This window comes from Lissotriton helveticus, chromosome 3_1 (assembly GCF_964261635.1).
Source record: "Lissotriton helveticus chromosome 3_1, aLisHel1.1, whole genome shotgun sequence".
In the NCBI taxonomy this organism is placed as follows: Eukaryota; Metazoa; Chordata; class Amphibia; order Caudata; family Salamandridae; genus Lissotriton; species Lissotriton helveticus.
In genome coordinates, this window is record NC_136061.1 from 1,099,425,588 (window position 1) to 1,099,453,150 (window position 27,563).

A 27,563-nucleotide genomic window follows, 5' to 3' on the forward strand; every position below is an offset into this window, starting at 1 on the left:
TGCTACAATGAGCAACTAATCGGCTTTAACTTTATGTGAAGCTTGCGACGGAAGGTGTATAGCAGGAAAGGGGAAAGCATCGAATCGGGCAGTAATTGACAAGACGAGACGAATGCAGGTTGCAGTCTACTCCGGGATTTAGCGGCTGCTCTTCGTGGCTCAGATTTCCTACCTCGCTACTACGAGCTGATGGGTCATCTACTAGCAGAGGCTAGTTGGATCGGAATCGGCGTCTTTCGCAGAAATGGCCCCACTGAAGACAACGACTAGGGCTACACGCGTAGGCAAGACGCTCGTGAATACGACTGGCATTGTATCTGACGCAGGGGTTAATACTGCGGAAGAGATGCCGAAGCAGCATGGGGACACCGCGCCAGGGGCAGTAAACCGCTATTGCGTCTTTTGCAATCTGGGAAGGCTTCGGAATTACTTGCGTTGAGTGTTGCCTCTGGGCTTGCTAACGGCAATAATATGGCAAATATCCTCTTGGACGCGATTCCAGTGCAACAATGTAGCACTGAACTTGTCACTCAGCAGCGCAGGAATAACTTTAATGCTATTTTTGTCTATTCTGTATTCATATAACTTTTTTTGCTGTTTCCAGGTTTTTGATGTCTGGACTGACTGATTCTAGAATTATAATTATAACTGTTGTTCTTTGTGATGGTTATAGGCTGTTGTATACTGATATATAAGAGCGTATTAGAGGTGAGCCGAGAGACTAGAGTCAAACAGCGCAACTCATGTCATCACTTCTAGGGACTAATGTGTCCCTAAGCCTCATTTGGGAGGGGGAAAGGGTGGGGGAGGGACGGCTAGGCCAGAGTCAGGGGAGGCTTGGGGAGGTAAGGGAAAGGGCAAACAAAGTCAGAAAATCTAATAATCTGTTTGAGCGGGACAACTTTTCTAATGGTTGCTTTTGTTTTTTCATTAAATTTAATGTGTGGTTGCACGAATTGAAGTTGTTAAATTTAAGAAAACTCAATAAGAAAATGATGTTAGTCAGTGGAGGAAATTTAGATAAAGGATTTCATTTTAGAGAGGTGAAGAATATGAAGACATTTGATGTAATTCTTAAACAAGATGGAGAAATTACGAATATGTTCTTGGAATATATGTGGCCTAAACAATAAAAAAAAAAGAGGGATCGCTGCGCACATTATTCAAACCATGAAAATCGATATTCTTTGTATTCAAGAATCACATATTATGTGGAGGGACAGACAAATGTATAATGAGCTAGGAATGGATGTATTAACTTGTACACGGCAGGGAACAACTACAAAAGGAGTAGCAATCCTGATAAGAAGAGGTCTTGGATGTTCTAAACGTTGTAAGGCTGATGAATATGGTAGGTGGGCAATAGTGGAACTCAGCATTAACAATAGATTATGGACAATTTGCTCAATGTATGCTCCGAATATAGATGATCCAGAGGTGTTAAATTTCTTAAATCTAGAACTTGCCTCCTGGTCACCTGCGTTAATTGTCTGTGGAGATTTAAATCTTCATATTGAGGATAATGTAAATATATGTCTCTTTGCTATTAGATCATGGATTATCTGATGTAGCCTATGAAAAAAATCCTATACATCCAGGGTTCACATTTTTTTCGTTCCCCCATAAAACATTTTTACGTTTGGATTATTTTTTTATTAAACCTTCATTTATTAAAGATGTCTCATTTGAACTATATCCACGTATTATATCGGACCATAATCCAATAATGATTGAAATTAAAATAGATAGTTTATCGTCTTCCCAGCTTAGACCCTGGACATTCGACAGGAAATTACTAGTAGACTCTGATTATGTAGAATATATGTCAAAATGGATAAAGGAATTTTTTTAAATTAATAGAGGAACAGCACAAGTTAAGAATGTCTGGGATGCTTTTAAGGCAGGGATTCGCGGTGAATCATTGTCTTATGTTATTAAGAAACAAAAGATCATTCGACAACAAACCGAATTAAACTATAAGAAAGTTTTGGATTGGGAAAAGAAACTTATAGCAGCAATTGCTCTGTCACAGGACACAACGGAGATCGAGAATAAGTTAGCTATTCACAAATCACGAGTATATGATATATTTGCAACTAAATTAGCGGAACAGATGGCAATTTTTCGTTCTCAGATGTATGAACTAGGTGAGAACTCAGGTAGAGTATTGGCTAAAAAAATTAGGCAACGAGAGGTTTACAATACTATAGATTCTCTACGTGATGACACAGGTCAGATACAAAACAAATCGGAGTCAGTATTGGAAATTTTTTGTCAATTTTATGCTAAACTATACCAATATGATGCTTCAACTTATTCACCAGATCTTTTCATGACTTTTGGTAGAACACTCCAGATTACTCGTTTATCTGATGCCCAAAAATCGGCTCTAGAAACTGATATTGCATGGGATGAAATAGAAAATGCATTACAATCATTGGCGTTAGGGAAAGCAATGGGTCCTGATGGTATTCCGCTGGAATTTTATAAAACATTCAGGAATGTTATAAAACAAGATATACTGAGCACTTTTCTTGAGGCACAGAGAGGGAATCCACCATCCTCGTGGAGTGATTCTATAATTATGACATTTCCCAAAAAGGATAAAGATCCCCAGAACCCGGCATCGTACAGGCCAATTTCTTTAATAAATGCCGACAGTAAAATATATTCAAAAATATTAGCTTATAGAATTGCACAAAAAATATCTACAATAGTATCACGTTGGCAACATGGCTTTATCCCGAATAGAGATACTTCTGACCATATTTGGAGAATTATTGCACTGATGGATTGGGCAGAAGGTACCAACACACCAATGGGAATTGCCCTATTGGATGCTGAAAAAGCATTCGATAGGGTAGCCTGGCCCTATCTTTGGGACCTACTTGATATGAAGGGACTTGGACCAGGTATAATTGTGGCTTTGAAGTCTCTATATCAAAATCCAACATCTAGAGTCAGACTGGGCTTGAATAAATCCCCCTCCTTCTTTATCCAACGTGGAACACGTCAGGGCTGTCCAACCTCCCCACTTCTTTTTGCTATCTATATAGATATGTTCTTGAATAAATTAAATCAGGATGATGAGATAAACCCAGTAGAGGTAGCGGGAGTGAAGTATAGAGCACTGGCATACGCAGACGATGTGGTAGTCGTAACGAAGGACATAGTTAAGGCTTTTAACAGGGTAGAGGAAATGGCAGTAGAATTTGGCTCCTTTTCAGGATATAAGTTAAATCTCTCTAAAACACAAATACTCTGTGTAAGTCAAAATCCTCCACCTCAAATGAACATAGTTACCGAAGCGATATACTTAGGTGTCAAGTTAACTACTCCAATTATTAACATACCTAAAATAAATTTTAATCCAGTATTAAAAAAGACCAATTCGACGTTACAACGTATTGATCATTTACATTTATCATTATATGGAAGGAACAATATATTAAAAATGCTGATCTTACCAAAATTCATATACTTATTTAGAACAATAGCACTAGAATTTCCATTAGAATTCTTTAAACAAACTGAAAAAATGATAGGGAAATTCTTATGGGGTTATAAGGGCATTCGAAGGGCCTATAAAATAATGATCCTACCAAAGGAAAGAGGAGGATGGGCTACACCACATCTTTTGTTTTATTATCTGGCGCCGGTATTACAATATATAGCTCCTTTAATTATCGGTAACAACGCCCCAATCTCATCAGCACATACCCCTTCGATTTATGAATTCTCCTTAGGCATTAAAGCAAGAGGGCTTTTTTTAAGATTAATTGAACCCAGTTACTACAAGAAAATAAAATTTAAGATTGTAAGTGCAGCATATAAAGCATGGAAAATTCTTAGAAAACATATAGGCCTTCCAAAAATATCAAGATATACTCCACTAAATTCAGCACATTGCTTTCCTCCTATATTTAGAGATGCTATTATGCATAAATGGTGTGACAATGGTATCGTACATTTAGGTGATCTTTGGACGAAGAATCGTATATCTTCATTTGATGAACTTCAAACTAAATTTAATCTTACGAGATTTGACTACTTTAAATACTTACAGATACATAGTTTTCTACAATCTACACTATCTCGAGAACAACAAGCTTTACAAAAGATTCCACTGATTGAGACTCTCTTTAAGAAAAAGAAAATTGGTTATTTTTATGATATTTTTTTGACTTTTCTCTTGGATGACTTACTTTTGATACAACAAAAATGGGAAGCGAAAATAGGAAAAAATGTACTGTTTGAAGAATCAATTGAGCTAGCTAATTCTGTGCTAATTACCGGTAGGTCACGTACTCAACATTACATGATATTGTTTGATTTGTATTACACCCCAGCCAAGGTAATGAAATGGGGCGCCACAACTGGTATTTCTTGTAACCGATGTTCCTTGATAGGAGCAGATACTATTCATATGTTTTTTTCCTGCCCCAAACTTACAATATTATTTTTAGAAATGCAGACATTTATGCAGATTATATTTGGATATATACTAAATTTAACCCCGGAGTTGGTGTTATTTGGACTATCAACTGATACTGTAGGAAAGAAACATCAATCCTTGATTTTTATTATGATGTCTGTATACCGAGCATGTATCACACAAGAATGGATCAGCGCAGATTCTCCTTCCTTTTCCATGTGGAGATCTCGGCTGTTAGCCAAATTCAATCTAGAATCTGCAATTTATGAAACAAAAGGATGGAAAAAGAAACAAATGGGAAGAAAAATCTGGGCTCCAATATATCAATGGACACAAGAAGGAATCAATGGACAAAAATAAGACATTACTCATTCATAGCAATTTTGTTGCCCATAATGTTAAACTGGTCCCAAACTGTTGTTTGCTTTTATCTCATGCTGTTATCTGACTTGTTTGCAATAAAAGTAAAATTATAAAAAAAAAAAAAAAAAAAAGGAATAACTTTAATGCGCCGAAGCGTTCAGAGCATCTAGAGGTCTAGGTGGCTGTAGCAGCTTCACATGTAGAAATAGATACAAAAAATCCTCAGCTTACCAGCCCTTCAACTTTAATGTCTTGTGAGAGCAAGGACATAAATGAGACTGTTACTGTGAGCAATACTAATAGTACAAGTCGCCCTGGCAGCATTTCAGGCAGTGTCCCAAGAACAGGCCCAGGGATTAATGTCTTGCTGGGGTCTGAACAGAATTGGGCAGATAGATGTGCGCTTGGTGCAGCCTCTGGAGCAACATACTCAGTTGTACCTCCTACTGCATGGGCAGGTATAGAGCCAAGGGACATTATACAATCTACATTAAGGTCACCAAAAGTTATAGAACAGCCTGTGGTGGGGCCAAGATAAGATAAAAAAAGTCTCTAACCCTGGAGAAGAAGCCGGAACAGGTATCTAATATGTCCAATGCATCTAATACTTTGGGTAAAAAGAAAAATACCAGAAACAAGACCATTAAAGGTAACAAGAAAACTCCAATCAGGGGTAATCAGTAACATATCACTCCTCCTCGCAACAAAGATGTCCCAGTTTCTTCCCCCCTACGACGGTGGGTACAAGCGAAGGGCGGAGTTAAATCAATTATCTCTCGATTGTCGGGTACTAGCCCAACAGAGGACGGCTCTGGTCCTAGTAACACAGAAGGTTTAGAAATAGCCTCCGAAGGGCTGGTGCCTGGTTTCTCTCATGATTCGCTACCTTGTTCGAACTTGGGGAGTCTTTCATTGTCATGTAACGTGTCACAAACACAACAACATGGAGACTTGGCTTATCGCAATTAGTCACTGTTTGTTGATGCAGTGCCAACCCTTACTTTGATCCTTCAGGCTCTATCAGTACAGAGACAAGAAGCACAGGAGTACTATGCCCAAGCCCGTGCTGATAGCCATGGTATAAAACAGGCATTACAGGAGGTAACATGAAAGGTTGGGATACTCACGAAAGATGTTATGGAGTTACAGCAGCGGGTAGCAGATGCAGGGGAATTCACTGCACAGACCGCAGACTCACTTTAGACACATGATGTACATATTACAATGCTCCTGTTAAAAGTAGAGGATTTGGAGAATCGCCAGCGTAGGCATAATCTAAGACTGTTTGGGGTTCCAGAGGGGAAGGAGGGGGCTGAGGCTAGAGGTTTTGCAGAAAGCCTTCCCGGACTTAGGGGACTGGGACTGGGAAAGGCAGATACAAAGGGCCCATAGGCTTCCATTAGGGCAACAAAAACAAGGGTCTTGCTATCCGTGACCATTTTTGATTTATTTTGGTAATTACCTGCTTCGGCAGGCTGTTTATCTGAAAGCTCGTCCTAGTTCTCCAATAATGGTTGATTCTATACCTTTTTTGTACGTTCAGATTTATGCCAAACATCTATGGACAGACGGTAACAACGGCAATTAATTGAGCCATTAAGAGCTGTTGGTGCACAAGTGTTCTTACAGGAACCTGCACGTCTGAAGGTTCTTCGCGGAGGTCATATGCATTTTCTGTTGACTGTCAAGGATGCTACGGAAGCTATTGGCAGATGGCAGAGTGAGGGGGAAATCATGAAGGGTATACGGTTTACATACCTTTTTAGATAATTGCTCTCCTTTTCCTTACCTTCTTTTTCCGGTGTTTTTTATTTTTCCTGCTTCTTTTTTTTATTTCTTCTTCCGTTTCTTAACTTGTTCTATTTAATTGATGTTGTGTACGCTCGGGGGTCACCGTAGTAGATCTGCCTCCTGTTAGCAGCCTATTAGCAGCAGTTCCATAAAGGGGAGGTTTCCTCCTTCACAATACAGGGTCGGGTGGGGTTATTTAAGGGTCTGAGTGTGGTGGGTAGGCAAAAAGTAAAAGTCAACACCAGGGTTTATGAAAAATGGAGATGTCTTATTGTGGATGGAAATGCAATAAAGGGTATCAGAATGGAAACTAGTATTTCATCGAGTGTTGGGTAGTAACGTCTCTGAAAAGTTTGGGTAATAGATCAAATTAAATGTTTAGCTTGGAATGTAGCTGGTCTTAATAGCAAACTTAAGAGACAGCTTGTCTGTGAAGGGATACAAATGTACAATCCTCAGTTAGTTTTACTAACGGAAACACATCTTTAGTTCAAGGATCTGCTTCTACTTCAGCACTTTGGATATGAAACTATTGTATGTACCTCACAGAATTGTTCAATAAGGGGTGTCGCAATATTAAAACATAAACATTTTCATGCGTTATAAATAAAACTATAGCAGATCTGGTGGGTAGATGGGCTATCGCACAGGTAGAAATAAGGGTGCAGAAATATGTACTCTCAGTTCTATACGGTTCTAATTTGGATGATCCCTCAGTTATTGACTCATTGAGTATGGATGGAAATGTTAAACTGGGAGGGGGAACGTGTGGTAATGGGCAATTTTAACTGTAGTATGGATTATGGTATCAACACAACTAAACGTGGGGCCTTTCATAGAATGCGTAAGACATGGGCGGCAATAGTAGAATTAGGGAGGTTACATCAAATCTGGGATGCCTGGAGAGAATTATATCCAACTATACCAGGATATACGTATTATTCGGCCACACACCAACTATACTCAAGAATTGATATGGCATGGGTTTCGTATAAGATTATGTCAATGTCTGATTTGGAAGTTTCCCACGTGTTACTTCTGATCACATCCCCATAATGTTAACATTTCAGATGGTAACTACAAATAGAATAACTAGACCCTTTTCTTTTCCAAGATATTTGTTATCTGATAGTGTTTATATAGCTACCATAAAGAAACATTCAGAACAGTTTTTTAAACAAAATATGGGGTCTGCCTCTTTATTGATCACATGGGATACCTGGAATGCATTCATTAGAGGTGTCACCCAACAATATATATGGCAACAGAAAAAAGCAAGGGCAAATACAATCAAGGAGGCCATTCAGGTTATGCGTAAGGCGGAAGAACAACATGCAGAGGCTGTTCTGCGGGGGACTGCTGATCAGGCGCATTTTCTCCTTTCGTTAATTGACCTTAAAGCAGCTACAAAATAGATCTTAAGGGAGAGAATTGCGGTCAGATATGATAAATATTGTTTTTCACAATATGAATATGGGGAGCAAATAGGTTGGATTTTAGCTCATAAAGTTGCAGATGATCTGGCCAAAACCTATATTAAAGGAATAAAAGGGGCAAATAGTGTATTTTATATAGAACCGCACAAAATATTAGAACAGTTTTCTGTCTACTATCAGGAGTTGTATACTTCAACTATAGCACCAAAAGAGGAGGATATGCACAGGTATGTTCAAGATAGATACTTATCTAATTTGTATGTGGAGACTGCAACATCAATTGATAAGGATATTACTAGGGAAGAGATTAGCAATATCAACTTTGCCATCTCTGAAGGCTTCTGGGGAAGATTCTTTACCCCTCAAATTCTATAAGGTCTTTAAAGATATTTTATTGGAACCTTTTAGACTTATCGTGCAATGTATCGGTTTTTATGGTAAGAAACCTGAATCATGGAACCTGACTCAGATAGTTTTTTTTTTAATCTTCTATAAAATACTTGCTCCTGTCATGCCGGGGTTGGTATCTCCCCATCAACATGGCTTCATTCTAGGTAGAGATACTACTGAACATGCTAATACAGCAATTTGTGCCTTTGATCTGACAGGAAAAATGACAACCCCTCTTGGCATGATTTTTTTTAACTGTGGAGAAAGCGTTTGACAGGGTGGGGTAGGATTTCTTATGGCATGTTATTACAAGGGTTGGGTTGAAGGGGACATACAAACAATGGATTCAGGCACTTTATAAACAAAAACAAGCAAAGCTGACATATTCAAGCCTTCAATCATCAGCTTTTTCCATCCTTGGAGGTACACAGCAGGGTTGTCCCGTCTCACCTTTGTTATTTGCTTTATATATTGAACCATTTATTTATGCTTTACAGACCAATCTTGAGATTATCCCTTTGATGTCTGGTGCTATTCCTTTAAAAGTCATTGCTTATGCTGACAATATTGCGATCTTTACAACTGATCCAGCTAGAGCAATCAAGCAAATCGAGTAGGAAGCACCCAAATTCGACATTCTATCTGGTTACAAATTGAACATCAAGAAAACACAAATAATCCTTCATTTTAAATTTAGGGAACAGATTCATGGCATCTGCTCTGTGGCTACTTATTTGGGAATCAAACTCTCTTCACAGTTAGATAAGAGAATTTCATTGAATTATGAATCTTTAATTAAAGATACAGCTGTATTACTGAAGAGCTGGCACAAACTACCCAATTGGCATTATCAGGCATTCTAATATTATTAAAATGAAGGTATTACCCACATGTATCTATTTATTTAGATCTATTCCTTTGCAGGTTCCCAACAGTTTTTTCAAAAGATTAGAGGGTGTTCTAAGTAGTTTCATTTGGGGTTACAAAAAAGCTCGGAGAGCTATTGATTTGTTAAAAATTCCATATAAACAGGGAGGGATTGATTTCCCTGACTTTAAATTGTACTTTTGGTCTGCCTTTGCTGCTCATTTTCGTAGTCTCTTAAATCCCATGCATACCACCTTTTTTCATCAATCTATGCTGGCAGAGGACAGCGGTAAGTATTTATATAGAATCCATGACCCGAATTACTTTAAAAGAGTAAAGTTTAAGACTATGCGGGATATCACGTTCATATGGGGTACTATTTTTTCTACCTGTAACCTGTCAAAATATCATGAGAGACTTCCCTTATGGGGTAATCCCAAATTCCCAGAAGCACTGCAGGACACTGTTCGTAAACAGTGGATCAGTTATGGGATTGACTCTCTTGGAGATCTGTATGATAATAGTGGTTTTATATCTTTTAAGAATGTACAGCTACTGTTTAAGGTACCAGATCAAATGTTTTTTAAATATTTTCAAATTAGGGACTATCTATTGAAACCTGTAGTCTTAACAAAAGTCTCTAACTCGGAGGTCTGGGATTTACTATACAAGGAAGTGACAAAATCCCTTATAAGTTACACTTATACATTCTTTATTGGTCAAAGGCAAGGGGATGGGGAAAAACGGGCGGAACAGTGGAGTAGGTTTTTGGGGACAGCTATAACGGCAGGTGCTCTGGAACAGACTTTAAGCATCATTGGAGACTAAGATCATTCTATCAATTTAAGATTACAACAATTTCGTACGATATGTCTATTGTATTATACGTCAGAAAAAATAACTAAATGGGTACTACCTAGTTCAGCCACTACTCGGACAAAATATCCTACGTGTGAGCTGTATGCTGCAAATATAATACATATGTTTGTAACCTACCCGAAACTGAGTGTATTTTGGCAGCAGGTTGGCCAAGTCTGCTATCAAAGATTGGGAACAGATCCAAATTTCTCGGTTAGGGAAATCATGATAGGTCTAGAAAATAGAGCTATAGACTCACTCGGCTATCTATGATTTTAATTGTTGGTGCCAGGTTAGTAATTGCCTGGGTTTGGATTAGCCCGAATCCTCCCTCTATAAGCAACTGGTGGACGCTAGTCAAGGAAATATATGAAATGGAGTATGCATTGGCAAAGGTCATGGGCATTCAGTCTATAAGTAAACTTAATGCTATTTGGGGTCTTTTATTTTAGGAGTCTCGCATTTCTTACAACTGTAAGTTTTGAATTGGATGTTAATTTCATGTATGTTTGCGATATTGTTTTTCTCTTTATTGTAATTTTCTTTCAGTATTTTCTGTACATGTAAATTATGTTGTTTCTACCCTCTTGTTGACAAATAAAAAAAATTTAAACATTTTAAAAAACCACTTGGAGGCTAAATGAAAGGCAATGTGGTCAAGAGAGGAAATACTGACTATATAATATCGCTAAGTCCAACAATATGTTGATTTATTTAAATTATCCTGTAAGAACAGTCCTCATACTGTGTGACCTTTTGGACTTATTTGGGGATGTTCCTGGTTAATGTATAAATTGGGATAAGTGGGTATGAAGAGTATCAGGCCCACTTGCCCCCTACCAGTATTACTTTCGCAATGGAACACGGCATCTTTCAGATATTTGGGGATTGACTTAAACACCTCTTGAACAAATAAACAGGAATTACACCTGGCAGCTCAACTACAGTTTGCAGCTGGTTGGCACATGATGATGCACCATGGATAAAGAATTAAAGTCTGGGATGAACTAGGATGATAGGGTAGTGAAGTCACTATTGTTACAATACAGTGGGGATCACTGACTACACTGCTTCATTGTATGGTTGACTGGGCAATGGACATAAGTGAACAAACTGCTGAAAGTAAGGGACCTGGAAAACTGAAATGCATCTCTATGAGTTCTTATGGAATTTAGAAGAGCCTTCAGAGAAATTAATGTCATTCAATGTGAAGAAAGTAAACCAAAATAGCCAAAGAAAGTTGCAACATGTTCCCTCAAATCCCCTCTAAGCAAATGCCTCCTTCTGCATGATCACCCCCAAGTTTTTGAACTGATGCTGTTGGTTTTGTGACTCTGAAGATGCAATGAGTCCTGCCAAACAGGCCTCAGTGCCAGTGCTCTCACCTTTAACACCTTCAATGCTACAGGGTATTTTTCTGCTGCGCTGGGTCCTCTTTTTTCCCATTGTTCATGACAAGGTTGTCCAATGTTTTCCAGTGACCATTTATAGTTGTTGAGTACCAGATTGTTGAGTATCAGATAACCTTTTGCACTCCTGGTGGGAGATATGAACAAGAAGGAACACAGTTGGCATGCCATTGGAAGAGGTCTTCCAATCAGGAAGGCAAGGAGAGTGTGAGCCCAAAAGGCAAACTTCACAGGAGAAGCTGCCTTTGAAGAATAAATGGTGGACACACACAAGAAGGGTTACTTTTTTGTTTTTGCAGACAGGCTGGCATAGGGGACTTAGAGGGGAAGTTTTATCTGTGGACGTGTAGCCCCAAAGTAGCCACACCCCTGGGTTGGGCGAGGGAGCTCAACACACCCAAAGAATAGTTCTGCCATATTGGGGTGGATAGAATTTTGCTTTCACAGCTAGCTAGAGGCTACACTTAACAAGAAGTCGTCTCTAGACAGGAGGGGTCCCGGTAGCCCATTGTCTAGTAGTAACTGCCTCCCCTGAGGGCACAACTTGGGCATAAAAGGGGCACCCCTGTCAACCCTGGCACCCAGACTTCATATTACATCTGGTCTAGAGCGAGGACTGATGAAGGACTGCCCTGTTGTTGCCTGGATCCAGCGAAGAGAGGCTGCTCCAAAAACTGGGTTTTACCTACTGCTTCTTGGGCTAGCAAAGAGAGAACTCTGCCTGTAGTGCCCTGCTCGAGGAAAAGTCATCCCTGAGCTCAGACAGAAGAAGTGACTCCAAGAGTCAGTTGGCTGACTTCCTGTTACAACTACAGGGCCACAAATGCTTAAGAAGTAGGCCTTGCTGACTGCTGTAGTGCAGCCTTTGAGACCGAGTCCTGAACCTTAAAAGTTTCACCTGAGTCCAGGGGAGTCGTAGGAGTGCAGTTTGGTCATCCAGCAAGGAAATTACTGACAGTTAAAGGGAACCACTGGTTCTGCTGCAACCGCAGACCATTAGTCTAGTGGGAAATATTTTTTGGCTGGACTTCACCTGGACTTTGAGACACATCGGCCAATGTGGGCAAATTCGCCCCACTGTGTTCATGGACCAAGGGGTGACTTCTTGGAAGACCCCCAGCACCGGCTAAGCATCCTCAGCATCCTTAAGCATCTTCAGCATGCTGTATCTCCTGCATCAGGTCTACTCTATTAAAGTCTGTACTGTTTTCCCATAGAGCCTGGAACTGAACTAGAGACTGCTTTAACTGTGAGGTAAGTCTTATACTGGACTTTATTGGTCCATCTAACATTACAAAGATTGGATTGTTGCCCACTATCGAAGCCCATTATGATGATTATTTGCACTGAGTGGGTGTTGGATTTTGCTGTGTTGTATTTCCTTCTTATTCAACTGTTTTATTTATTCTTAATGCTTTATTCTTGTTCCTTTGATAACGCCTGCCTGCTCAGAGGCACAGCTACCTAGAGTTGAGCTAAGGTTTTTCAAATACACCTGCCTGGACCCAATATAGCGGTGTGCCTTCATTACACTGTGAGGTTTTGTATTGTATTTTTGAGTTGAGAAAAAAATAATATTAATTTTTGTGTATTGGTATATACTGTGAGGGGGCTTGGTGCATATTATGCTCTCTTGGAATATATGTGATGTATGCATATGCGGTGTTGCGTGAGGATGTTTGAGCATGAAGTTGACTGTATGTTGTTGAGTGAAAGGTTTGCAATGGGATCTGAGGTTTCTGCAACTTTTTAGCTAGGATATTTATTTGTGAATGCATTGATATATTTGTATTGAAAAGACAAAAAATAATAAATCAAGCAATGTCTACACTGTTCTGTATGACGTGAATATTTAAGTCGGTGGTCTAGCCAGAGTGGTCAATAAAACACATGACGTATAGCATACTTTAAAATGGTATAGGTAGTTTTTCTTTTTTGCGTTTTGGCTGTCTTCCCACTTTTTCTCTACCTATATCCTAACCCAGGGGTCCCCTTGTTGATAGAGGAGGTCACACAACCATACCATATAATAAACCACTTTCCTCACAGCCCACATCATTAGACTTGACTATGAGAAGTAGCACAAACTCACAGTTATGTAGAGCACTCCAGAATGATAGGAAGAGAGAAGTTTTACCCATAACATTAAATTGGGAATGACATTGTGGTACTGAGATTACAGAAAAAGAGGAGAACAAAGTGTTCTATAGCTCAAAAAGGTGCAAGATTTTCACATACCGAAATGTATTCATTGCCCCAAGCACAGCCCACTCCATTTGTCCAACATATGACTCCTGCGACACACTTTAAATGTAACTTCGCTGCTAGAAAAATAATACATCATTGGAAAGTTTCACATGATGGTGACCATTGGACTCTTCAGCCTGTGGCCGATTGCACAGTATCTATCGCACTCAATCCAATTTTGGTCTGTGTCACCCTCTGCTCAGGTTTCCCTGCACTTATGCTTGTCAATTCTCAAACTTTTTAAAACTTTTTGGATACATTTTCATATCAATGCTTTTCAGAGTTCTGTCAGACAGATGATCATTACATTGAGAAGCCTAAATTGATAGGATTGACGGCAATAGATACAACATAGGAGAAACCCCAAAGGGCACAATTCTTGCCCCAAATACAAAATGATGAAGACTAGGTTTCTACATGAATCCTAGTAGTGCGATAGAATTGCGTAATTCTCGGACAAGATGGCTGATAACAGAGCAACGGTTAATGGGCAATAATACAAGTCATTGGAACAATTCAATCTTGCCAACCTCATTTGGACCACCACCATTCCACGGGCCAACATACAGTCACAGAGGGTTGGTTAGATGACTCTCTGTCCTTCACTATGCATGTCAATTCAATCTTCTACTGCCTTTATATCTTACTCTCTCGCAGGAAAGAATTTCAGTTAATTTCCAGGCCATTACATAAATCAGTAGTCACTGCAGTTGTTCTCATTTCCAGACCCTTACGTAAATAGGTAATCACTGCAGGTGTTCTCATTTCCCGGCCCTTAAAAAAATAGGTAGTTACTGCATGTGTTCTCCTATGGCTTGGCTTTTGCAACAAATTGTTCTTAAGGCTACCAGGTTAGGCATTGGAGAGATTTTAATATGCAATCAGATATTAGTTCCAGAGTGGCTGCTGGCTGCTTTTATCAAGTATTCAAGGCCAGGAGAAAGCTGCACTGGGCCCTTGTGAGACAGAGTATCTGGTTTAAAGCAGCCTGCATTGACACAAAATCTTCTATAATGTTGGAAACTCAGTTTATTAAAGTTGTCTCTTTCCATAAGCCCCAAGCACTCTCTAAGATTTATACACAGTTACTTCACCAAACGTCCAATATTTTAAAACACAAGGGCCAATAATTATGCCTTTCATTTTTAGGAACACCAACAAGGTGATGGATGGAATCCTTGAATTAATCTTAGCCCCTGACAGTCGCTCAGGCTGCACTCAAGTCCATTGTTTTTTTGCCCAAAGGCTTTTCTCATGCAAATCAGAACCAACACTATTCCTCATGGGAGCAGTCCATACCTCAAGGCAGCTCAAAAATAAAGATTGCAGCAGAATGTTGGTTACATTTTCTTAAATACCTCTGGCTAAATCAAGAACGTCTTGTAAACTGCGAGGACTCCTTACGTTTTTCTGCATGATGAGAAATCACAACCAGCAATGAGCTAATATTTCATCGTCTCCTCATAATTTACATGTGGAAATCACAGTGCTTGATTTAGTCTCTCAGGCATGTTCAGAAAGAATCCGCAGATTACATCAGTTTCTGGTGAGACAAGTGCATCATGCATTGCTAATTGTGAGATTTATTTTTTTCTGCACAAAGTGCAATGTTTATGCCAGGATATGTGTCTGCGAAGCCCTTCCCAGACTCACGTATGTTATCTTTCATGTGAGGCTTCAAGTGGTGCACCATCATATATCTCAGGAGCCTATAATTCTCAATATTCAGGGTATTAGTTTTGCACAATTTTATCCACCCATACCAGTATGGGCACAGACTGTTGGAGTCAAGGTCAAAAGGTGGTGGGACACACCGGGTCATGGAAACAGACATATGGGGTAGAATATATTGTAGTAGCATCACAACTGCTGGAAGGAGCTGTTGCAACCTTACCATGGCATCACCATGCCAGGCTTGCAGAACCTTTGATCTTCATAAGATTACATCACTTCAAGGGCCACTGGCAACATGAGTCACAAGGAAACTTGAGAAAGTGGAAGGACTTGGCATCCATGGGTATAACCAAAAGGAAACTGCGACAGCTGGGCATACAATACTCCATTATGTTCCCCCCTAAATTGAGAATGGTATCTACTGAAGTGAGAAAGTTCTTCGATACGCCACAGGAAGTGTGGGAATGGATCGACCAGCATGCTCCTTGGGAACGGGAAGACGCAAGGCAAGAGAGGCAAGAACAGGGCATGGCCCGCCAAAGAGGGAAAGGAGGAAAAACTGCAAGCTTACCTACAGCAGCAGAGATGCAGCGAGAAAGGGATGGAGGAGTGGCGGTGATAACATCCCTCAGCGCACTTGGAAGACAGGACACCACATCACTGTCTGGGGATGATCCAAGAGACTCGGAACAAAGCTCTAGTATGGTGGGAGAGGCCAGCCAGAAGCTCCCGCGGGTGACTCCCAGATCGGCAGAGGAAATTATCTGAATACTGCAGGACACACAAGAATAGCAGGGAATTTTAAACACGGGGGCCTCAGAGAGCTAATTACATACAAAAAGGGGCTGAGAGGGCCCAGGACCAAGACTTGATATCCAAATTATATATATGTCGGGTGGAGGAGAACCCGGGGGGGTCGGGAGGGCATTGCTCTTCACCGAATCGAGCACTTGGTCCATCACTACCTGAACTTTGGACATTATCAATAGACGCACGCAGGTGCACAGTTTGGATGGGGGAGAGATTCTCACTTGTCCTGGAGAGGGGGAGTTGAGGTGTTTATAAAGTTTTAAGTTGGGTACACTGCAGGAAGCCTGGGATGGAATCAATGATAGTAAGCAGTAGTCATCCCCGTCTATCTCACTCTTCAGAGAACCCTATTAACAAGACAGGTAGAGGGAAGGGGAAATACTTAACAATGAATAAAAGAATGACATATAACCTATTATCCTGGAGTGTTCGGGGTATGCATTCCATGCACAAGCAATACAAAATCTTCTCACACCTGAGGAGATGCAGGGTTCACATTGCCATGTTTCAGAAGACTCACACCCTGGCCTCAGACGGCATTGCACTGCACCAGAGATGGAGAGGCCAGGCATACTACATCTCGTTCTCAGCATTCGCGAGGGGGTGCTGATCTGGATAATGGCGGGGTTCCTTTTCAGCACACAGAGCACAAGGTGGACTCAGTGGGCCGATACCTGATAGTCAGAGATAGATTAGATGGTCAGGATGTGACGCTAATCAACATATACTGGTCGAACACTGATCAGGCCGCCTTCTTATAGAAGATGCCTGGCATCCTAGCACCATACATGACTGGCATAAGGGGGGAGACTTTAACTGCGTTGCGGACCCAGACTTAGACTGATCTCACCAACCACTCCATGATTCCCTGGTGCACAGGATGGCTAAGGCCTTTAGAGAATGGCAGACCCACTGGGGGCTGGTGGACACCTGGAGGCGTACACTGCCACTAGATAAAGAATACTTGCACCTCTCACATGCCCACGTACTGCAAGTAACATGCACACTTTGATGCAGGGAGTGGAGTACCTTACACGTACAATATTGGACCATAATCCAATTCTGATGAGACTACAATGGAGGGCGTAGCACCAACCCATACCTTCCTGGCGCCTCAAACCGGAGGTACTGGAGGACCAGGCTTTCCTCTAGGAGATCAGGGGGCATATAACATCCTACTTTGCTCAAAAAACCCACTCCACCAATTCCTGGCTGATGGAATGGGAAGCCTTTAAGGCTGTGATCAGGGGAAAGTGTATGGCGACATCTATCAGGGTACGGCGGGCCCTACTTACGGATGTGGAAAGAGTGGACCGAGCATCAAGAGATATAGAGATACGACGCTCCGAGCACCCGGAGCTCCGGCAGGAACTCCTGGATGCGAAGGAGGAAGTGGCAGCCCAGGAAGAACGTTTGCGATGTTTCGACCATAAAACATACATGGATCAGACCCCCGTGGAAAAGGATAAGGCGGGCAGGTTATTGGCCTGGCTGGCGAATCCGACCCATAGAGGGAATAATATTATAGAGATAGCTGACCTAGCAGGACACCCCCTATATAGGCAGGCTGAAATAAACAATCGTTTTCTGCACTATTACAAACAGGCTTCCCCTCCATACACTGACAGATTAGGAGGCATACCAACTGGGAGTTAACATCTCGGAACATGAGATTAGAGTAGCTGTCAAAGAATTAGCCAGAGGCAAGACCCCGGGAACGGATGGACTCCCTATGGAGTTCTATGCTAACTATGTGGAAGAGCTGGCTCCCAAGCTGGTAGAGTTATACACAGCAGCCGGGGAGGAGGGAATCCTGCCGAAGACCACTCGAGAGGCAGTGGTAATTCAATGCTTTTCATATACGTGAGCCTGGAATGAACTAAAGACAGAATGCTATACACTAATAACCCATGTTCTTTCATTTGTTTGGGTTGGCTGTAGAGATACCATGGTGTTCTAGTGAACCTTTTTTGTTTACAAAGTAAAAACGTCCAAGCACATTGGTTTACTTAAATATTCAACAGAAATATGGGTCCACTGAATAAGTATCGACATTGCAATATTTTATGTGATTGCAAATACATTCTTCTGTTTCAATTTCCTAACAGCCTTCCTTGAGAGTACGCACAGTTTAGCTCTGCCTGTTCAGAAAATGGGTCTTTTATGGTAATTATTATTATTAGTATTATTAAAATAATATTACTTTTAGCATTATTATTATTATTATTATTATTATTATTATTATTATTATTATCACCATCATTATTATTATAGTGCAACACAAGTTGTTCTCACTGGATAGCCAACACCACCAGTGGCACTGGCTGGTCTACACTGAACTGTTTTCTTTGCTGCAGCCCTAGTCAGGGCTGCATTAGATATTTGGGGTGTATTTTAATTGTGAAGTAAAAAAAGGCTAATGGCATACATATGGGCAAAGGCATACCATAAAGTAGCACATCATTACATTTGGGCCCTTAAATGGAGACCCACCTACCTGAATATTACAACACTGAGTTTATATTCACGGTCAAACCTTGGTTAGTTGTGGTTTGTTCATCATGTTTTTTTGACTAGTCATTTGACCAAGATACGTAGTGCACAATTGGAATTCATATTCATGTCTCACTGTACAGGAAATCATTTAATTACTCTTTCTGAGTTTACACTGTTAACAGTATCCTTCTGCTTTTTGTTTTATTGGTTAGTAATGAACAAAACAATCATTAAATGAAGACTAACAGGACTCTCCTTCTGTTTTAGGTCATATCCCCATTTTTACAAGACATGTACATTGACAGTCATGTGAAACTTTGTGCCACCAACAAAGCAGATAATAGATTTGTGCCATTAGACTGTGCCGCAAAACTTGAGTGGATTTGCAGTATATCAAAAGGTAATTAACAAAATCATATTAAACTGTTACACCAATGTTTACTGATACTGATACATTAAATAGCAAGAACAAGTGTGTTTGACTCTAATTGCATGTAGCTGGTAAAGGGAAATATTCTAAAATTCTCAAAGTGTGATCCAGAGGAGATTGCCAATGTCCCATCCATGGGGCAGATGTGCAAGAAACTGACTCATCTAATAGGTGCATCAGTTTCCCTGTGCCTCCATGCGAAACCCTTGCGCCACCATGGATGCGCCGTATTTACAATACGGCGCACCATGGAGCAAGGATTGACAGATGCGTTAGAAATTCTGACGCATCTGTTGCCGCAAAAGTCAAGCATTGCTGGAGTTGTGTTGCACTCTAGCAATGCACGGGAGGCCTATTCCCAATACACTGCATTACTCCTTACGCAGGCTCCAAGCAGGCGTAGGGTTTTGACACAGTGGCGTCATAGAAGTGGGGCAGTGAAATCTTGTAGATTTCACTACATCACTTCTACAAGGCTTTTTTGCCTGGGAACGCCCACCCTGCATACAATATACCTGACGCAGGTATAATATGACGCAGGGCTTATCAACGTGATGCATCTCCCTCTATGCGTCTCGTTGTAAATGGGTCGCAGTGTGGTGCATTGTTTACACCGCCACTTTGTCACAAAAAGTGATGCAACAGCAGCACAAACGTGTCACAAGGGGCTTGTAAATCTGTCCCCAGGTGTTTAGGGTAAATGATAATTTCGTCCCCTGCCACTATAAGGTATATCATTATGCAGTTTGGTAACCATCTAATTACTGGAAAAGGGGAGAGAGTCCCTTTCACAAACAATGGAGGATGAGTAATGAATCCAACCTGGTGAAAATATATTGAGAGCATGCAGATTGCACTCCTAGAGAATTTAAGATAAGCAGTGTTTCAGTTTCAATATAAAGTAAGGAACAGTCCACAGGGTACTTTCCCTCTCCATCCCCACCATTGCACTGGCAGGTCACACATTTGTCACTACATTGAGATTACTAATACAATGCCAGTCACTAAATCATCATAAGTAAGCATAATAATGACATTTATGTAAGCCAATTTAATTAAAATGAAAGCAAAACATTAAAAAGATAACATTTTGCATGTGATGAATGCATTCATTAAGTAACTGAAATCTAAGTTATTTAAAAAATAATTAAAAAGAATACTATGAAGAATAATATTCAATATTGTTAATTTTTTTGAAACTATTTTATTGGTGTCAAGCAAACTGCAAAACATACAGTGTGTGTTGACAGTTTCATACATATTCTAATGTCACATATATGACAGAGGCAGCTACAATCGATTAGTATACAGTATCGGTGAGCAGGATTATCCACCTTTCCGATGACAATTTAAGCTGTGCATACATAGATCCAAGGCAGCGAGCTGATCATTATGCAAGGAAATACCATAACACACTTGGTCATCAGAAAATGTACAAGTGCATTAGCTCTTTTCTCAACCAATCCTCCGCCTCGGAGCCACTCTCGGAGGATATATTGTTGTCGTCCTCAAACATACCCAGCAATTGGGCCCACAGCATTATGGCCTCAGCTGCCCCTTTATCTGTGCCTGATAGTCTCATGTGTTGTTCCTCTGCCACACCCATTCCAACAGGTCTCGTAACCAATGTCTCAAAAGTAGGACCCACATGCCCAACCACCCAATGATCACCCATCTCTTTGCCAATAATCAGGCCAACAGGGCCAATTTGTTTGCGATGTTGTGTCCCTTTGGCCGCACCGTTACTATCAATAGACAGAAGAGCAGCTTCCGTGGAATTCGAATCCTGGTGTCCATCTCTACACATGACACCACTTTTCCCCAGTAATCCTGAACCTGTGTGCAGTGTCATGCTAGCTGTATGAAATTGGCCCGACCTCCCCTCATCACACACATGTAGCTCCTCTAGTAGGGTCTATTTTATTGAGGCTATATGGAGTGACGTAAGTATGATGCTGGAAATAAAAATACAGGAGCTTAAACCTGTTGTTACAGGACACGGTACGAACAAGGCCATAAGCACTCTCCCAATCCGAATCTGAGATGGGTGTACCCAAATTACTCTCCCAGGCCCTAAATGCAGGAAATTGTCGAGGTTGTATATCTCTTCTAAGGGCTTTGTAAAATTGGGTCATTTAGTGGTGTCCCTCTCTCCACCCAATATGGCCATCTAAGACCCTAGAGGGCTCTGGCACCACAGGAAAATCCGTCCAAAGCTCCTTCGCCACAGTCTCAAACTTGACATAATGTAAAAAGTAGGTTGGTCCTATCCCAAAAGTGTTCTGTTCATCCTGGAAAGAGATGAAGGCATCCCCAGGGTAAATATCCCCACTTCCAGACTTCTCCCCTCCTACCATTGCTCCGTAGACATGGTTATGTGAATGTCCCTAAAGAGAGCCAGATCCCACAATTTTAAATTCCTACTGAACCACTTTCTCCCTTCTTTCCGTCATGTGTTTAAGCAGATACGGAACCGGGAGCTCTGAACTGCCCCCTCACATCAACAACTGAGGCAGAGTGTCGTCCCCAAATTCAGTCTCCAGGAGCGATTTCTCCTCATTATCTGATTTTTTGAGACATATAGCTGCATGCTGCAGGTGTGCAGCGTAATGTTAGAACTGCACATTTGGGACCGCCGTTCCCCCATCATCCAAGTCCTAATACTGTTAATTTAAGTAGTTTTATTCTCTTGATACAAAAAAAGAGGAGTTGGGGGTTCCCACCAAATATGGTAATTATAATAGAATTCTTAATATTTATCAATAACACTGTAATAGAAATGTTATTCATTAATTGCATTATATGTTTAATTGTTTTTTCAAAGTAAATGTATTAAAAATGCAAAGAAAATAGGAATGCTATTCATCACCTAACAAATAACAGAAAACAAGTAGTTTCAGGCCTGGAATTGCTTTCAGAAAACTTTTTTTATTTTAATATTTTTTCACAAGAGTTTTTATTGGGTTTTACCACCAATGTGACCCAACCAGGTCATATACATGCACATGATTCCTCAGGATAAATTGTGTTTCTTTATCCTCACAAAAGGAAACAAAGCAAAACTCTAAAAACACTAACACATACACAGTAAACCCCTGATTTTATACAATTGCAGTCTGAGAGTTCCTCGCAACATCATGGGTATCCTGGCCATATTGTTCTATCCAATATTTAATGTTTAATATTAGTATAGAATGAAAATTAAGGTAAAACAAATGAAAATAATAAATAAGGTTAGGATAGTATTGAAATGAAGGAAAAAATAAAAAACTAATTTTAACACATTTTAAGTAATCATTATTTTTAAGGCTAGGATTTGAACAACTATAAATACAAATATAGACAAGTGTTACAAAATGTAAACATCAGAAAAGTGCAATGTTTTCATGAAGGATAATAATTACATCAAATATTATTTAAATTGGCAGTGAAAAGCTGCTTTCACTCTTAAGAAAACAATATTTAACAGAATTAACAAAACAAAGGTAGTAGAAATAAAATAGTATGGTAGCAATAGTGTTAAATTACAGCAAAAAGCAAACCTATGCCATTTAGTGACTTATGATGTGGTGTATGATGAAGTGTATTCGATGGAGTGTGTCACTTTCTTGTGGGGCACAATGCTATAATATACAACTTTTGCTAATGGGGTTTCATAAACTAAAGCCTTGCAAAAATATAAACAGCCTCAGCCATGTGGAAAAAACATTTAATGATTTCCCTGTGTGTCCATGGCCAGTTAAGTAAGAACAATCCCCAAAAACAAAGGAATACACCAGGTGTCTCCGCCCCTTGCACTTTGTAGTGCTAACTTTCTAGAAAAGATATCCGGCTAAAACAAATTCAAACAGCAACCTTGTGCATTTTTAAATGTCCCTCCACAGGTATAAAATAGTTAGGATCTTGTTAAAATACACTAGTCTGAAATACCGAGCAATTAACTTTTCCATTCTTCTCTAGCCACAGTTAAGCAGGCACAGTTATAACATAATGGTTCACAGTAAACATGGGGAAAGGAGAATGGAAAAATAGAGAAAACAAAGACTCAAGATTTCACCACTCTGCTTGGCTATAGGGAATATCTAAAAAACAAGATTGGATTGTTAATACCTTATCTTTGTATTGAACCATCAAACTCTTGCTGTAACAAATTATATACCTTTTATTACACTGACTGGAACTGAAACATAAATAATATGTATTGCCTGAATTTGTCTTCCTTCTCTGAAAAGCACAACTAAGTTCTGTTTTGTGAGTACACTTTCTCTGTATCTGATATACATTCAGGATGATGTTTTCAAACTGTAATATAGACATTCAGCAGAAATATATTTGTTCACCCTGATACCAATCAGTTTCCTAAACATACACTAGTATCTTTAAACCCAACATATTCATTGTGCATTTTCAAATGCCTTTTTAAAGCAATAGAAGTCCTTTTTGTTTCCTCATGTAGCCTTAGAATCCAAAAGGTTTCTCAAACATATAAGTTCTATACTCCATCAAGCTCAACTCGGAAACAATACTTTAAAGTATTAAAGTTTATTTTCAAAGTACAATACCATTCTTTAAAGTACTTCTCTGTATTTAACTTTAATTCCCAAACATGTTGCAAAACAAAAACACATACAGCCTGATTCATCAAGCCGAAATCGTCTCGCAAAGGGCCAGATTCTGAGAATCTGGCCCTTTGCAAGCGCTATTTTTGCATTTGGGATTCATCATCCCAAATGCAAAAATCGGTAATAGCGATTTCGCTATTTTGCGAGGAATTACATTTAAGGAATCTCTTTTTGAGATTCCTTAAATGCAATTCATCATCCATTTAAAAATTGTGAATTCTCAATTTCGGCCCGCTATTTACCGCAAGGTCAAACCTCGTGGTAAATAGCGAAAACTTAGAAAAATGCTTTTAAAAGCATTTTTCTAAGTTGCATGTTGCACACACACATGTCCTTTGGACATGTGTGTGCGCAACACCTGTTTCAATTTGCATTTAAGGGGTGCTACAGGGTGTCCTTTGGACACCCCTGGCACCCTTTAAATCGCTATCTTATTTGCGAATAGCTAATTGCTAATCGCAAATAAGGAATACTCCCCATTCATTCCTATGAGCCTTTTGGCCCATAGGAATGAATGGGGAGTTATTCCTTATTTGCGATTAGCAATTTGCTAATCGCAAATAAGGAATGTGTAGGAATCGCATTTCTTTATGCAATTCCTACATGAATCCCGTTTTGCAAGTCCTTAATAGCGATTCGTTATGAATCGCTATTAGTGGCTCGCAAAACGGGAGATTGATGAATCAGGCTGATAGTCTGGTAAAATAACTGAATCACTTAGCAAGGATGTTCGGAACCAAACAGAAATGTATACTCCGTATCTCCAAAATGGCCACATTCTAGGGAGCCTGGCTGATGAGGGGTGTTGCCCTGAAACCAGTCCCATGATGCTTGTTTCCATTCCAGGGAAGATCTGGCTTGGCAGTCCGGGCTGGACTGTAACCATGGGGAACAGGGTGACGACTGATTTCGTATAGCTGGGTCTTAACTGGGGTGGCGAGGTGAGCTAAAGAACAATGATCGATTCAACCAAGATCTGTGACTGGGGATGAGTGTCTGAAAAGTTTAAATGCTCCGTCCATCATCTCCTTGTGTTTGCTTTGTTCTCCCTAAGTTGGCAGCGTATGCTCCGACGTTGGTCCCTAGATCACTTTGCCACTGGATTCAAGCTAGTCTGGCTGATGAGGGGTGTTAGCCCGAAACCGGTCCCAGGAACCTTGTTTGTGGTCCAGGGAAGACCTGGCTTGGCAGTTTTGGCTGGACTGTTCCCATAAGGAACAGGTGCAAGACTGATTTGCTTATAGCTGTGTCTGAACTGGGGTGACGAAGTGAGCTAAAGAACGATGATGGATTCAACCCAGATCTGTGACTGGATGTGAGTGTCTGAAACATTTCAGTGCGCCGCCCATCATCTCCTTGTGTTTGTTTAGAATTAAAGAATGGCATGGAAAAATCAATGTAGTAATACGAATTTCCACATGTTATTTTCCATTCTAAAGTGGCCAGAAGGCAGGGCCGGACTGGGAACCCAAAGCAGCCCTGGCAGTTTTCTCATACCAGCCTGGGGAAGCACTGCCTGGCTCTGGGAGGCTGGAAATGCTTGCTTGCTGCTTTTGGTACAGTGTTGCTGCTGCTTTTGTTACTTTCAGCACCATTGAAAGACCAGCGCCCAGTAACAAAACAGGCCACCACCGCTGCAAAAATGCCCCCACCCTTCCAGCCTCCCGGGGAAATGTCCGATGCCCGGTACGGCCAGTCGGGCCCTGCCAGAAGATGCTTAGTTGTCATCCCTTCGTAGCATTTTTACCCTGAATTACTGATACTTCAGTATTTCCAATACCAATGAGGTGTTAATGCACCAACCGTACCTAGGGCCTCATGGTAGAGGCTTATGACAATTAAAAATGATACTGGCCATACCTATATCAAATCAAATGCACCTCACTAACACTGTAGCAATACAACTGCAAGTCTTTCATTCTATTTTTCACCAAACACAGAGTGTGGTATTATATTGAAAGAACACAAATCCAAACCCAGCTCACTATCCACAAACATATCATTTCAAACATATCTTCACTTTCTCCTCATCTCCATAGTGTTCAAGGCCAAATCTTTTACCTTCTCAATACAGTGATAAAAGTAGCAAAGCTAAAATCCAATCCAAACTATTCAATAATTTACTAGCTCAAACTCCTGACTCATCCACAACAATCGTCGAACTCCATGCCACTTTAAGCACTTAACTTGCCAAATTCATTAATTAAAAAATATGGAAAACGCATACCACAATTGCAGTCAACCCAGACACTCTCTGCCCAACAGACAGAAACCTCAACAACAGACTGTTGAACACCCTTTACTCCTCTGTCAAAAGAAGATTTAGAGGAAATTAATTGTGTCAATCAAACCATACTGTTATCAGCAGGCCTTAATTACGCCTATCATATCAAAATCTACAATCTCTCTCCTCTCTTTTGTTATGCTTTATTCCAAGGGTGCCTTGTGAGTTGAGTATCATTTTTTTGAAATATTAAAATCTTGCTGATTTCTAAGAGAAGATGTTGAGTTAGAGTCCGTTCCTTCATAAAAAAACATATTGACTTGCCACCTACCTTATTGGAGATCTCTACTGAGGACGCCATTTCATGGATCGGGCTAAATCTGTTATTGGATTGACATGCAAGGTATTTCCTCATAAAGGTCTCTAACTAGCAAACTGAACGAAATAGTTTTTATGGCACTTGGGTCTGTCACATTGTACGCCCCACTTTATTTTCCATGAGAAACTGGGAATTGGAGATCAAGGAGTTCAAACAGGATCCAATTTTCTAATTGGTCTCTATTTTGTCACATCCTGTGCTTTGTCTGACTAGGTAAGTAATGCTGGGTTGCCATACATAAGGTACTGTGGATAGGGCACATACAACAAGTTTGTATTTGTCTGGGTTGCCTAGAATTGTATCACAATCAACAAATCAACTAGAAAAAAGACAAGCCATGGTGGACTAAAACGTTTATGAAGAAAAGAAGCCAGGTAAGGGAGCCTGAAGAGGTTATGAAGTCACTGTAAAAACACCAATGTTTACAACCTTAAGTTGAATAGTAATTAATATTCATATATGCAATTTATTGTCTAGATATAAAGTGCCCTAATGTTGCTGTATCTGACTTCTTCTCTCAGGTCCAATTTCATGTTTACATAGATATGTCCTTGTCTACCTGTTGCTCCACGTACTGTCTGTTTATATGTGTTCCTTTCTCCCAGCACCTGTGCCTGTTACTTGCTGGAACCTATCCTGGTTTGGGAGTCATTGCAAAGCCCATAATATAGATAAAACCTAGGATCCCATGGATTATGTAGACTAAGGAACATATTTTTCCATTACAGATCTAATTTTGTTTACAAACCTCAATATTTTTGTGATGAACATTAATCAGGACACATTGCAAAAAATATCATTCTTCTGTACTGAAAGCTATTTTACTATCTGATTGGAACTCTTGAATACTGAAATTGTTAGGAAACCAGAAACACCTGCTGCTCATCTAGTGTCAGTATATATACTTTTATTTGATTTGTAAAAAAATGCTCATCTAGTGAGGTCTTGTGGTTGTGATGCCCCGGTCAGGAGCATTATGCGGGTTTTACGGCTCAGTGCCTCTGTGGTTTTTGCCCATACACCTGTTTATCCAGTGCATGGACAAGCAGATTCATGACTGTTACACCCTGACGAATAGAAAGAGCACCAAAATCCAAGACTTTTGACAATGGACAAACCCAGATGCCCCTTA

The 27,563-nt window shown here is 40.2% G+C and overlaps 1 protein-coding gene across 1 annotated transcript in view; it reads left to right on the forward strand.

Annotated features, from left to right (window-relative positions):
* The window catches only part of PLA2R1 (phospholipase A2 receptor 1), a 974,624-nt gene that overhangs the window by 742,331 nt on the left and 204,730 nt on the right, over positions 1-27,563 (forward strand). Inside the window, exon 15 of the mRNA XM_078681678.1 lies at positions 19,044-19,176. Coding sequence (XP_078537804.1) covers positions 19,044-19,176 — 133 coding nt within the window. The remainder of the gene's footprint in view (positions 1-19,043; positions 19,177-27,563) is intronic.